General features: G+C 46.8%; 2 protein-coding genes across 2 annotated transcripts; one reads left to right on the forward strand and one right to left on the reverse strand.

Moving 5' to 3' along the window:
• The first annotated feature begins 5,866 nt into the window (after window positions 1-5,866).
• On the forward strand, window positions 5,867-11,521 carry LOC146181181 (uncharacterized). Its single transcript, XM_084575719.1, has 3 exons — window positions 5,867-6,042; window positions 6,155-6,373; window positions 11,081-11,521. The coding sequence occupies exons 1-3, from the start codon at window positions 5,867-5,869 to the stop codon at window positions 11,247-11,249; spliced, it is 564 nt and encodes a 187-aa protein (XP_084431845.1). The 3' UTR covers window positions 11,250-11,521.
• Window positions 11,522-13,041: 1,520 nt separating this feature from the next.
• LOC146181182 (uncharacterized) lies at window positions 13,042-14,919 on the reverse strand. Its single transcript, XM_084577863.1, has 3 exons — window positions 14,638-14,919; window positions 13,416-13,481; window positions 13,042-13,238 (listed from the first exon to the last, which is right to left on the reverse strand). Exons 1-3 carry the CDS (start codon window positions 14,917-14,919, stop codon window positions 13,194-13,196), a joined length of 393 nt encoding a protein of 130 aa, XP_084433989.1. The 3' UTR covers window positions 13,042-13,193.
• Window positions 14,920-15,276: the final 357 nt, after the last annotated feature.

Below are 15,276 nucleotides of genomic sequence, written 5' to 3' on the forward strand. Positions count from 1 at the left end.
TTGCCTATTACGTGCATAATAAATGAAACGAAACCAGCGGACACAACAGAGAAATGACATTCATTTAGAGAGCAAAGTGGGGCGAGCGAGATGCCTTGAGGGAATAGCTGGTCTTGTGACGCAAAGATAACAGGGAGGCATGTTTGGTTCATGATCATAGTGTAGACGGTATGAGCAAGGGCAACACTTCGTGTGAGGGTTGCATAAAAGGTTGGAGTAACGATATAGTGTCCAGCGGGAATTGGGGATACTGAGCACAATGGACGTAATTGCGGCTTCAGGGGACAGGCGGTTAAAGTTGACACTACAAACGCTCTGCATAACAGGAGATTTCGGGTTGAAAGGAGAGGAAAGGTCAAGTTCAACGATGCTTGTAGCACGGTCTATGATGGCTGCATGGTCAGAAAGAAAGCAGAGTCCAAGAGTTACGTCGTGAGGGCAATGCTGTAGAACTGTGAACAACACAGTAGTATGGCGGCCAGATATCGTTATGCGGGCAGAGCACAACCCAACGACTTTTGATGTCGCATCATCTGCGACACGCACAACATGCACAGGGGCAGGAGCCAACACATTCCGCAAGCGACAGCGGAGTTATAGCTCATTACAAAAACTTGCGCAACGGTATCAATCAGAGCTTGAACGGGTGTTCCATCGACGAGTACGGTGAGCAAATTACGGCGCGCACGAAGAGCTAGACGAGGAGACTGCAACATCACCTCTAGAGGCGACACCACCTAGTTTTACGTCGGGGACCTGCCATAGGAACTGGGGGATGAAATGCGACGACGTTGGGTTGAACGGAACTGACGGCGGTGTGGGGAGAGCGAGCGATTGATGTGTGCAGGCTCGGTAACAGTAGCAGGGCTTTAAGGGTCGTGACGAGGAGAGAAGGAACGGCAGCGGTCATCGTAGACAGAAAAAGGTGGAGGGCAGGACCTTTGTGGTCGTAACCATCGATTTCGACAATAACGGGCGATACGGCTGACGTAGCGGCAAGAAAACAAATAAGCTGGTTATCATATGTGCGCCAGTCATCTGGATTACGGCGATGCAGGGCGAGATAGGCAGGTCGGCAAGGATAAACTGTGCGAACGTCGGCGTCATAAGCAGGTCGAGTAGGATACGCGGGGGAAAGTCGGCGGCACTTGGCAACCTGATGGCAGCAACGGATATATAAATAAAGTCAGAAATGGTTAGGAGGGTTTTGGCGACAAGCATGTGGAATGCGTCTACTTCAGTTCATTTAGAACGTGCTTTATCTTCTGTGCTTCTGTCATAGACGGATCAAGACGCTTAGACAGGTCAACAATACCCTATATGTAGCTTGTGAAATTTTCACCTTTCTGTTGGACTCGAGAATTCAATCGCTATTCGGCGAACACCTGCGTGAGACTAGTTCTGAGTGCTGTCTAGTTTGCAAAATCGAGTTCGTGGTTTCGGAACGACAAGCTAACCACATCACTTTAATAGATGGTGAGCTTAACGTGGTCATCCCATTTATTTTAAGCACTGACACGCTCGTATGAAGTCAGCCAGTACCCTATGTCAGTGTCATCCATGCTTTTGGAGATAGGTGTGTCGCGCTGCCACGCTGGTTCCGAACAGATGATATTGCTGGGAACAATCGGGCCAGACTGGGTTGTGATGTCAGTCATGATGGTAGAGCCGGGCAAGGCGCAACTGCGCAGCTACAGGTTGGAACAGGCAACACCTCCACTAGGTGTAATGAAGTGGTTGAGACGATTCGCACAGCAAAATATATGTCTTATCGTAGCTGCTACGAAGGCCAGCGTTCACAGCGACAGATCGAGCGCAGTCCGCTTTGTCGTCTTTAGAACTGCATCCTCCTGGCGCGCGACGTCTTATATCTTCCTCTCCTTTCTGCTTTTTCACAGGTCAGTCGTCTCTCTGACAATATATATATATATATATATATATATATATATATATATATATATATATATAGAAAGACATAAAGTAACATCCCCATCGCTTTCCTTGGCCTGGCCGACTGTTGGCTTCTTTCCTTTATGTATTATAACGAGCACCCTCATTTCCCCTAATTGACCTATATATATATATATATATATATATATATATATATATATATATATATATATATATATATATATATATATATATATATATATATATTAATACGTGGCAAGGTTAGTGCACGAACACGAAGGTTAGTCCAGATTGACGCAGGACACAAAGAAGAGAATCACAACAGCGTTAACCTTCTTCTAGCACTAAACGTTGCTACTACTTTGTCGTATTCTGCGTCACTGTTTCTGATCGTTGTCTTCTTTAGCGTCCAGGGATGCAGGGCATATATGCCACATGACCCCCCCCCCCCCCCCCCCACCCACGAAAAGCACAGTCCCCGTGCGCACTTGGGCGAACTACTACAGGGGTAGTACGGCTTCATTCTGGCGACATCAACAATCTCGGTGCGTGGCGTAGAGTACTGTCGCGGCGGATGTACAGGGGCGACCTCGTATGTCACAGGAGTGGCTGGCCATAAAACACGGTAGGGTCCTGCGCAGCGTGGCAAGAGCTTCTCACACAGCCCAACTTTACGAGCAGGAGTTCGGAGCAAGACGAGAGAGCCCGGAGAGTAGTGGACATCCCGGTGGCGATAATCATGGCGCCGTTTTTCAGAATTTTGGGAGGAGGCCATTCGTCGGCGAGCAATAACACGGGCTGCGTCAGCTCGGGAGATGGCGTCACGAAGGTAGCAACTGGCGTTAGCGGTGGGAGGCAATACGCTTTCAAATGGAAGGGAAGGGTCGCGGCCGTATAGAAGATAAAACGGTTAGCATCCCATTGTGTCGTGACGAGAGGAATTGTACGGGAACTTTAGAAACGGCAAATTAATATCCCAGTTACGGTGATCATCCGAGACATACATAGACAGCATGTCCGTGAGCGTGCGGTTGAGGCGTTCGGTGAGGCCATTGGTTTGTGGATGGTAAGCGGTGGTAAAATAGTGCTTAATGGAGCAGTACCGAAGAATTTTGTCGACTACTCGAGCAAGAAAGCAAAGGCCACGGTCAGTGAGCAGCTGGCGTGGAGCACCATGGAGCAGGATGACGTCGTGGAGAAGAAACGCAGCCACATCAGTTGCACAGCTGGTGGGTATCGCTCGGGTGACAGCGTAGCGCGTAGTATAATCCGGGGCCACTGCAATCCATTTATTCCCCAACGCAGAAAGTAAGAAAGGCCGGAGGAGGTCAAGGCCAACTCGCGAAAACGGGTCTACTGGGATGTCGATCGGTTGCAGGGATCCAGCAGGCATAGCCCAGGGCATCTTCGGCCGAAGCTACATTTCTTCGAGTTCAGCTGAAGGCCAGCTCGTCGGAAGACGTCAAGAATGGCATCAAGGCGATGGAGATGGCTCTCGAATGTAGAAGAAAATACAATGACGTCATCGAGATAGCACAAGCACGTCGTCCATTTCAAGCCGCGCAGGAGAGAGTCCATCATGCGCTCGAATTTTGCGGGCGCATTACACAAGCCGAAAGGCATCACCTTGAATTGATACAGGCCATCGGGAGTGACGAAGGCGGTCTTCTCCCGGTCCCGTTCGTCGACTGCGATCTGCCAATAACCGGAACGAAGATCAATGGAAGAGAAATAGCTGGCACCGTGCAAGCAGTCGAGGGCATCATCTATCCTGGGGAGCGGGTAAATGTCTTTCTTTGTAATTTTGTTCAGGTGTCGGTAATCTACGCAGAATCTCCAGGTATTGTCCTTTTTAACAAGCACGGCAGGCGACGCCCAAGGACTGCTCGAAGGCTCTATAATGTTTTTTGCTAACATCTTGTCCACTTCATCTTGTATGACGCGTCGTTCAGAAATGGCGACTCGATAAGGTCTTCTGGGAATTGGGCGGGCGTCTCCGGTGTCGATACGACGTGTAACGATGGACGTTTGTCCTAAGGGGTGGTCACCAAAATCGAAAATATCGCTGTACGAATTCAGAAGACTCGTAAGTGCTGTAGCACGGTCAGGGCGCAAATTAGGTGCAACCATTCCTGATATGCGAGCCTCCGGAGATGGGGACGGTGCAGGTCGTGTCGACACTTTAGCAGTAGGGTCAGGCAAAAGAGCGGCAACTGTGACATCAGACAGTGGGGTCAATTCGGCGAGAGTAATGCCCTCGGGAAGAACGGGCACAAAAAGGCCGAAGTTCAAGACTGGAATATAATCGTTGTTATTTTCTACGTGCAAGATGTTATGCGGGAGAGCGATTCTACGCTGCAGTGTCACGTCGGTTATGGGGCAAACAACGTAGTCGTCATCAGGAACGGAGGGGAAAGGCGACATGAGCACATAAACTGCAGCTTCTGGTGGCAGACGAGTAAATGTAGAGGAGCGGAGACGGAGCGTTGAAGTATCAGAGGCCTATTTGTCAGAACAGAGTGGCAGGTCCAGATGAAGCAGTCCAGAAGAACAGTCAATGAGCGCGGAATGTGCTGCTAAAAAGTGAAGTCCTAATATAACGTCGTGAGGGCAATTGGTGAGGACTGTAAATAGGACAGGGATATGGCGGTCGGCAATGGTAATTATTGCAGTACACATACCAATCACAGTAGCTGTATTGCCATCAGCAACACGAACGGTAGATGAGGAAGCGGGTGTGAAGACTCTGTTGAGGCGTTGACGGAGCGAGGAACTAAGGACGGAAATGTGGGCGCCAGTGTCAATAAGGGCAGAAACTGGGACTCCATCCACAAAAATGTCAATGAGGTTACTTCTGGGTGCGAGGGTCAGTTCCGAGTTGACAGTCCGGGTCGGTAATGCAGCGTCACTCCCGGGCGCTGCACTCGCTAGTTTCCCGAGTGGGCGCCGGCGTATGATGGGGAGGGGTTGCGATGAGGAAGCGGTGAACGAGACCGACGAGACCTTGGAGATGGAGATCGGCTGGAGTGATATACACTTGAGACGGCTTCGGTGTGCGGTTCATCTGGGTGTCCATCATATGAGGGGCGGAGCTGTTCAGGTTGGGCAGGGAAGCGTCGAGGTCCGTAGTAGTACCGATGGTCAGCGTTGTAATAGGAACGAGGTATGGGAAAGGTGCACCTGCGGCAATAACGGGAAGTGTGGCCGGTTCGACAGCAAATAAAACAAATTGGCCGGTCATCTGAGATGCGCCACTCTGCAGGATTGCGATTAACGTAGCGACGTGGGGGAGCTTGGCTAGTGGTCGCAGCAGCCACTACAGGAACAGGATGCGATGGTGACGAGGGCGGTACAGCGTTGGAGGAAAGACCGACGTAGGCAAGCTCCTGTCGGACAACAGCCTGTATCAATGCCCCGGAGTCAGGCACTGGAGATGGGAATGGTGCAGGAGCTAATGCCTTGAGTTCTCGCCTGATGATCCGAGTCGTTGTTGCGGACTGAGAAGGCTGTTGCAGAGGAGCCAGATCATCACAGGACGATGTGGCTGCCGTGTTCGGAAGGCGCTCAAAGCGATGTACCAGGCGTCGTTGTTTAGCCTGCTCGAATATTCGGCAAACTTAAAGGGCCCATGAAAAGCTTGAAGCCGTGCTTAAGAAAGGCGCACGAGCGGTCGGCGTGCCTTCGCTAGTCAGCAAAGCGCAAAAAAATTTTAGGCTAACATCTTTAATAGCGCAGATATTCCATATTAAAAATGACGCTCCTCCTCTCCCGTCACTGTAGCCCTCAACTCATACACGCCGATGCGCCGGCCAAAAAAAAGAAAATGTCCGGGCCGACGCCCCGCCCATAATGCGTCACGAAGTGACGCCACCGACTCTCGGTTTGTTTACTTCCGGTAGTGCTCCGATTTTTTCCCCTTCGTGTTTGCGGAGCGGCGGTTCGCGTGTCGGTCGCCATGGATCACATGGATCCCGAGCTCGAAGCGAGGCTGCGTGAAGCCGCTGCCGAGCTGGACTTTGATCCATATGATTATACTCCGTTTCGTGATCCGCTAGACAGCGACGACAGCAGCACGCCATCGACTGGCCCTTCTGAACCACCCGCTGGCAACGGAGACGACGGCCTACTATGGTGCGTTCCGTGGCGCACGCGCCACTGCACATAGGTTATTACAACTTTCTTATTTCACGAAATGCCATTTCGTGTTTGCTTCGCAGCCTTTTCACATTTTACTTATGCGCAGGTGCCGCTGCGGCCGCTGCGAAAGCATGCCCACACCTGAAGAAGATGTGTGCTGCCGCAGCATGCCGGAGGTGCTGGTGGTGTGCCAGCAGGACGGCGGCTGCATTACGATCCACCCAGCGTTCCAAAGCGTGTGCCTAACGCCCGAAGTCCTTCGGGCTGTGCACATTGCACGAGAGGAGGAGGGAGCGAACATCGATGGAGACGGAGATGTAAACAAGTAGGTAGTGCGGAAGCGTCAGGTGACAGATTCGCATTATTTTTTTTTGTGTGTGTGTATGATCCGTTTACTGTAAAGCGTGGTATTTTCAGGCAGCACCGCTTCATAGCCTACTGCTTGTTTACCAAGTGGATTGGGGGCAGGCTGGGCGAAGGCAACAGGGTGGTCCTGCCAGCCTGCGTCGTTTGCGGGGTTCGGCGTGAATTTCCGTCGGCGAGCTACATGGGATTCAGGCACCCTCCCCTTTAATCTCAGGTGATTGTCGCTTCACTGCATGCTGTATTCTAAACTTTATCACGTGTGCAGGCGCACTGCTTCGAGTGGTGCATGGAAGTGCGTTTATTTTTAAGGTGGAAAAATAGAGAATGCTATTTTATGAACGCCAAGTTATGCACTGCGTCAAGTGTCTGTTTTGTGGCACTGTTTAAGAACAGACATCTCGTTCCTCTAAAGTGCCAGAACTTGTAGATATCTAAGCAAGAAAGGTGTAGAACTGTTAGTTAGTGAAAAATAAAGCCTGGGAAGAAAATTCAAATCCTAGTAAAAAAAAAATACACATCCAAAAACAATCCAGAATGGAGGACAATGCCGAGCATCGCCAAGTCTGCTTGAGCACATGCTTCTAGGCATCTGCCGTAAACATACATTTATTTGGAATGGAATTTTATAGAAAAAAAGAAGTTAAAATCGAAACACAGAATGCTTATGCCGAGGCAGCACAAGCATTCTGTGTTTTGAATGATACCGAGTGTGTGAGTGCTCAATACTGACACAATGAAATGAGTGCTTGAAGGTTTGTTTATTGACACTCCTAGCCGTGAATACATGACAACAGATCGCAGAATACATCCATTCCAGCAGTGGAGTAATACAGGTGAAGCACAGATCAAACCACAACTCTTGTTCCTGCATTTGCTGATCTGAATTATTAATTTGAATTTATTTACAGTCTAATACGCTTGCAGAGTGTTACATTTCTTATCTCCAAGCTGCAGTAATAGCTGGTCCCTTTCAGGTGTGTTTGCCAAAGTGTAGGGGCAGCACTGCATATTTTCAAAACGTTGTGCAGGTTCAACCGTCCTTGAACCAAATTTCATGAGCGTTAGCCATTGGCCGCAGTCACAGCTGCTGCTGCCACTTCGATCTTGGCTCGCTTGCACTCTTGCTCAGCTTTTTGGCAATGGGCTAGTCTGGCTTCTCTTTGTTCAATGGTCTCGGCAGGCTGTCTGGCACGGTTGCAACCTCCGTCTATAGTGAGGTGGCGTATGTGCATGGTGTATTTCCGTAAGTTTCATGAAGGAGAAGGAGTAGATGAAACATTAAGACGATGATCATTGTAGCGCACGAAAATGTCTTGCAATTAGAAATTGATGGAGGCGATGTTTACTGTACAGAGGAGAGTGTGTTGTAGTTTTACTACGAGGTGTGATAGGTTGTGGCAATAGCATAGTGCTCTCATGTCTAAGCTATAAAGATGACATTGTTTGCTGCACAGCGTGAGAGTTCAAAGTCAACATTGCATTCACTTTGAGGTTTGTGCACGGGAGAAGTAGAGCGAATGCTCTAAAAGCCTTATTTTAGCTGTCTCGGCTATCACCAGCTGTCATGCCTGGACATAATTCCCTATTTCTTGATTATCAGCTGTATCTAACTGTGCATTACATCGCTCTCCTTTCACAGTGAATATATGTACACAAATTCTGCCAGCTAAGGTAGCCACTGCTTCTCATTTTGTAGCCTCTACCGCAGGAATCACTTAGTTGGGCTGGGAGACCTTGTCATTGCCTGTTCTAATATTTATCCCTCTGGCATTTTATAGAGCGAGGAGCTTCTTTCATAATTCATTCATTTGGCACTGTTGATAAGGATGTTTTTAACTTGTTCTCTTGCAATTTCTGGGGCCTGAACTTTGTTGACAGCTTGGCTTGTTATCTTGCTTCCTTGAGATCTGTGAATATGTTTCTAGTTTTTACTGTCGCTTTTCTATCTGCATATCTCCTCTTCTGTGGCTTCTTTTCATGGTCGCTTTTTCCAGTGTTGGTGTTTACATTTTATTCATCTGTGCAGGATAGTCAAAGAAAAACGAAAGGCAGTATAGAACAGAGCACCAGATAGAAGGAGCAGAACTGAAGAATTTACAGCTTTGCAGAAAAAGACCACAATGAAATTTGCAAGGAGAGAAGAAGGGAGCACTTATCCAAGGGGAAGAGGTCATCTGCCTTGGGGCAGAGCATTCCGACCAGTTACGTGGGTGTGTGATGGTGGGCTGTCGGCTTTGACGGTTCCAAGCGGCCTCCACTGGCTTCTACTTTGGTTATGTGGGCTGAGGCTTCCCAGTCTACGGTACGAGCAATGCACTTTGCAACACATTCTCATGCTGTGCAGTAAGTATCCTTCTCTTCATCAAGTTCAAACTACAACATACTGTTCAGCTGTGCGGCAAACATTGTGATCTTCATGAAGTACCATCTGCACCACTCCTTCATTTAACCTGGGTAAATATGGCATACACGTACGCCATCTGGACGAGTGCGGCCGAGGTTTGCTAGCGTAGTGTCGGACCAATTTAAGCAGTGTGACATAATTCGCAGTGGTTTCACATTACTGCACCTAAGCAGAATTGAGTGCACTCGTGCAATTTCTTTTGGAGGGGTGGGGGGGGGAGCAGTTCTTTTCACTGCACTAGAGTATGCAGGTTGTGCCACAAATTTTTCTCAAAGTTGGCAAATCCCATGAATCATTGCAGCTCATTGACCTATTTGTAATTTTTGCAATTTTTTAGCATATGTAATACCTTTCCTGCAGTTTTGGTCTGTTTTATATTGTCACAGACCCCGCCTTAACGATTAACAGAGGTGCGGGATCCACTTTACGGTTACCCGTCGTCCCTCTATGAGGTTTGAGAACACAGTTAAAAGTTAGGCCGGTCAACCAGTGAAGTGCGTGTGTTGGTGTGTGATCAAGGAATAAATTTATGCGTCACTTTTTAACACACAGTGGGAACATATATAGGTAGTAGTCCAAATTACACTGCATAAAAAAATTAATAAAACACCAGGACATGATAGTAATAAAAAACGACTCAATAAATGACAAGAGAAAAAAACCGACAATGAACAAACGCTGCGATAAAGAAGACTATAAAATAACAAAGCAAGTATTCCAGAGATAGTAAGTAAGGGCGAGAGTTACACAAAAACACAGCGTAAAATACTAAGCCAGGTCAAGGTTTAAACAAAGCCAAAAAGAATATTCAATTAACCGACAGTCTGTAGCAAAACGGATTCTCACAGCCTTCTTATCTAATGAAGTATCGTAATCGCAGAGTTGGCCGGTAGCGGCGGCCGTACAGGGAGTGGGGACGACAAGTTGGTCGTGGGCTGGGTGAAAAAAACAAGACACTTTCCTGGAGCAAGCAGCCACGAGAGTAAACGTTTTTGTATAGCAGGCCATCACATAGGCATAGGCAAAACTGGCTGTTCGAGGTTGGGTCTTGAGCAGCAGCTAAGAACGACTCCAGATGCTGATCGGTGTGTTCCTCGGTTCAAAAGGTATGAGTATTTGGAAATCTCTGAGATAAAGCAGTGACGTAAGGATCAAAGTTGTCCGCGTCGCATTCCGTCGTGGCAGGTGGCAACCAGGAGAGGCAGTCTCCATCTGCGTGCCGTCGGCCACTTTTGTATGAAATGCTGTAGTCGTATTCTTGCAAGCGAAGTGCCCAGCGGGCTAGGCGACTAGACGGATCACAGAGATTGAGTAGCCAGCATAGGGAATGGTGATCGGTTACTACTACGAAAGGCTCTCCGTACAGGTAGCAGCAAAACCGCTGCACGGCGAAAACAACCGCGAGACATTTCTGCTCGGTGATGGTGTAGTTGTGCTCAGTCTTGCTTAGAGTCCGACTGGCGTAAGCAATCACATGTTCACAGTCGTCATAGCGCTAAACGAGGACAGCACTGAGGCCTATGCCACTTGCGTCCGTGTGCACTGAAGTTGGAGCAGAAGGGTTGAAATGCCGTAAGATAGGATGTGATGTTAGGAGGAACCTCAGTTGTCGGAAAGGATGAGTCGCATTTGCACAGGCTCCATTCTGCACAGCTAGTACACTGCAAGTCATGTACTTTGCGCTGTAGCCTGGCGAGTCACAGCGACCATCCCCTGCCAGGTCTGTTGTTGTCCCTACAAGCTCACTAGCAAGTTCTGCTTGCCTTTGCTGCAAAAGCTGCAAAGAAGGAGATGTTCAATTTAGAGTCTACAAACTTGCAGTCATGTGATTGCCTTCATGCATATTAGGATGAGGGGGGCAGGTTTCAAATGCTGCATTGCTTTTCACTTTTCTCACAGCACATTTACTAAAAAAAAAATATTGCAAAAATTATGCCTTCAGTGCTAGAGCATGCAGCTGGTCTATTAAACATGTAGCCAAAGGCAACAGAGATGTGCAGTAGCAGGTGCATTGCACTGCAATGCCTCCGCTGTTGCATATATGCTGCATTTTATATGTTTTATATGTTGCATTGTAGCTTCAAGTTGTTGTCATGAAAGGATGCGACATCTAGTTATCGAGTTAATGACATATACTTTGACTTGAATGTTGTATGAGAGATATCCTTATTGTCAAACCTCATTTCTGGCAGGTAGCAAGTATGCCCGTTGGTAGTTGTAGTAGGTCCTCTCTGTGATGCCTTGCACCCCAATGGATTGCAGGAACCGAAGAACTGAAGCTATACCGCAGCCAGAGAACAAGATGCCTGCAGCCAGGAGGACATTTCTTGCTGCTTTTCCTTCAACCAGTGGTTGGCTTTTTCAGAGGAAAGAATGCTGCAGTGAGCATGTCCCCTTCACAGTCACAAGGCTTCCCGCTATGCTAAAGTAAAGGGTTCTTGTTTGCCCACACATTGTTCAGGTCTCAAGAAGCTGCCGCAGGCAACCCTCGAACACAAGGAATTTTCGCTCTTTGTAGAGGGGTTCCTCAATCGCTGACTGGGCCGTTTCATCCTGATGGTCGCTGAAAAAGAAGTGCAGTGATGTCAGCGATTGGTGCCGTGTGATTGTTAATATTATGAACTAATACGTAGCAGCCGTGGATGTTCATCTCGGAATGTCTTGGCTGTAAAATGTGCTAAATAAAGCTGCTGTCAAAGTTTATTGTCGGTATGCATTTTTTTTTTTCATTCTATCAACAGGGAACAGAAAAATGCCATGGCAAATTAGGTACACTTTAGGGCTACGCAACTTATATTTTTTTCACAACAGAATCAAATATCCTTGTGCATCTTAGTGACTTGTTCAAATATTTGTGCAAAATTAAACTTCAAAGTGCATGTGATGGCTCCGTAGTAGCTCTAAAGACAGCACTAATGTACACTAGGCAGACACAGCATGACCATATTATGTAAGGAAAAATTGCCCTTTTGCTACCTGACGCAACTGTGAATAACCTAACACCACGTCCGAGATTAGTGGTGTGCAAGGTATGTATGAGGCATGGTCTCTATAGACTCATCAAGGCAATATTTGTTGACCCATTGTGAGTATTACCACATCCTTAATCATGTCAAGCCATGCATGAGAGTTATGAACGCTGTCATTCGAATGGACTGTGTCACAGGGAGGGTATATTTGCAAGTTTGAATGAGTGAATATGTGACACATAGGTGACGTATTTCGTCAAGTTTTCTTTTTTTTTTTTTGCCTAATGAACAGTGCTTAAATGACAAATTTTCTTGCCTGCTATAGCCAGCAAATGCACAAAAGTGGATGAAAGAAGTTCTAACGAGCGGCCAGTGATAGCAGTAACTGGCCAGTGATAGCAGCCTGCCACCGACTTCTCTGGTGGCAGGCTTCTCTGTTTAAACCTTGGTGCTGACTAGAGATTTAAATCCAATAGACACCTGTGTGCCTGGAAAAATTTCATATATTTAAAATTATTCGCAAGCACCCCATCTACGTTTAATGTAATCAATCATATAGCTCTTTAATACATTTTCAGAACACTACAACATCTTTATCAATAATGACTTACCAACAGAATGGCACTCCCACATTGCGTTGCCACAGTATGCGTGCGAGTAGTTGAAGGCCGCGCTGGTGATTCTTCCTGCAGACAGATATTCATAATTATAATGATGGTTGCAGATTTGAAATTTTTCATGCTTTCATTTTCAGGTGCTGTATAGAGAACTGCCCGTAACAAAATGCAAACATTGTCAACTTGCTACACATACACAAATACACAAATATTCTGAAAGTGGAGAACTGATATGACTAAAAAATTTGCACAGACAAGCTGTAGTTTGTGGAGTTTCAAGAGCCCTGAAAAATTTGGAGGCATGTTAGCAGCAGAAACAAAAGACACAGTGCAGGACAGTCGACTAATACACTGTTCCATGAACCAATCCAGCAGCTCATTATTTTTGAACGTCGGTCTCCCATGTTAATCCAGTTAATATATGTGCTCCGAGTTTCTTTTTTTGGTGTGCCAGTGCACACCAAAGCCTTGCATCATCCACTAAACAAAATTAACTATTTGAACTCCAAAATAATCTCATCTATACAGGAAGAGCTACATTTTAATTGCTTCCAGAAGGTGCCTCAAGCGATGATAGAGCTTGTGCATGGAAGCAGACATAACATTTGCACTAATTTGCATAGCTTACTTACTCGGGCAATAGAGCCATCATATGCAATATAATACAAAGCTGTTCAGTACAGTTGAAAATTAAGTGTGTACATATGTCAAAACACTTGCGTCATCCACTGGACAAAATGAACTATCCAAAATATTCTCGCCTCTACAGGAAGAGCTGTGGTATTTGGATCACCTCCGGTAGGTGCCTGAAGCAATGGTTGAACACGTAACTAACTGCATGAAAGCATAATGACATAGCAACAGTTGTGCTAGTTTATATAGCTTCTAGCAATAGAGCCATCATATATGCGTGCAACATATTCCAAAGTTATATATGTGGCCTAAATATTCATAAATATAAATATAAAAGTATATATACATTGTTATTAATACCATGATAACAGTACTAACCTGTCCAAAGGAAACCTGTGTAGTGCTGAGGTCTTTCGGGCTTCCTGGCGATGATGGTTTGCCATGCTAGGAAAAGAAAGGAAATTTGTGCATAATCAACATTGTGTTAATGGCAGTTTTATTATTCTGCACATGAATGAGAATGAAAGGAGACAAAAGTCTGCAAGTGCAAGGTCATAGGGGATACCTTCTTTTTTTTTTATCTATATACCACATGTTATTTTTCCTCCCACTTGGAATTTAATCATCTTTCTGCCTAAAATCGTTACAGGACTAATTCTGATCAATATCACCACAAAAGTATTTAAAAAAACCCTACATTTACCTTGGACTCGACTGTTGGCTCCTTTCATTAATTGTATCATAACGAGCCAATTTCCCCTTCAATTTTCCGCTTCATGAATGAGAAAGACATGCATATACAGGTGTTAAAAGGCAAAGATCAAGAGCAGACTAAACGCACTGTAAAATAAGCATATCTTTAGGTGGATGGGGGGTGGGGGAGGGGGGGATGCAGTTGATCTGTATTATTAGTGTGCTGGTATTTTTTTATTACAAGTCAGGCTTGGTTTATGGGGTTCAACGCCCCAAATTCGACTCAGACGAGGCGCCGCACAGCACTGAGTGACATCGCACAGCACATGTACAGGTGCGGACGTAAGTAAACCGAGCAGCTAGGCTTTTTCAGTCAAATTGCCTTCCTCACTGGAGATCAGGAAATATTTGTCCGTGAAAGGGCACTTGCGTCTACTACCGGTCCACGCATCCCACGACTACCAGTTTCAAATATGCACCGAGTGAAAAATGAAGAAAAAGCGTGCTCCGTTTACATTTGTCCGCACCGGTACGCGGGCACCTTGCTTGCGCTTCCGTCGAAAAGCGGCCGCTGTGCCTTGGGCACAGCAGTCGACCACCCTAACCCACTGCACCACCCAGGCAAATTATACTGCGATTGTTGTGATCGCGTACACGTTAGTGTATGTTAATTCATGTGCGCAGGTCGCCTTATCTTTTTTTTTCCCTTATCCGCGCGCCGCAGGGCGAGAGCTCCCTTTCATACATTTTCAGCGCCTTAACTTGTAGTGGTCCTCTCGCAAGAGCGATTTGCGCGCAAGGAATCTGCGCCTGCAAAACTTGCGCTAGGCTTCATGCACTTCCATGCGAGACTCCGAGCCATATGCTACGCGTGTTTCCACAATAACTCGCAACCCAGAAAACTTACCATTCCAGGGAGAAACTGCGTCGGCAAAGCGTCGGACTTGAGGCGTTGACGTCTCATGTTGAGGCCAGTTTGCTGCGCCAAACTGGGATTATACTGGTATGCGTCACGGGAAAAGTGGCGGCCACAAACTCTGAGCTCCTGGCGCTTGTCCGACGATGACAGCCCGACGCGTTGGAGCCAGCTTTCCCGCGTGACACCTTGCTTTGTAGGGACACGATGTCGCATTATAACATCTTTCCTGTCCTCGGCTTTACAGCCAACTACACAGCAATGGTGGTCCATTGCAGATCAGAAAAAAAGCAGCAGCAGTTGAGATCGCGAGATTTCAAGACTGACAACCGGGCAACACGTGCTTTTGCGAGCAGACGGATCTCTCTCGGCCGGAAGTGTTCCGCTTCTATCAAGATGCGCGCAGAATTCTTACCTTTCTTTAATGTACAATAATAACTAACGAATAAAATACTTCTTTCAGGAAGAATAGTGCTAATTTTAAAATCTATAATTGCAAAAATTACACGTGACGTCATATGGCCATGGCCAATGATAACGCTAACCCCAATGACGTCGCATGGGCTGGGCGGCTGAAAACGCACGGTGGTGTGTCGCCCAAATCGGCTGCGAGCGGCAATTTTCCAAAAT

This window comes from Amblyomma maculatum, chromosome 8 (assembly GCF_055883805.1).
Source record: "Amblyomma maculatum isolate TAMU_Amacu chromosome 8, ASM5588380v1, whole genome shotgun sequence".
NCBI classification, from domain to species: Eukaryota; Metazoa; Arthropoda; class Arachnida; order Ixodida; family Ixodidae; genus Amblyomma; species Amblyomma maculatum.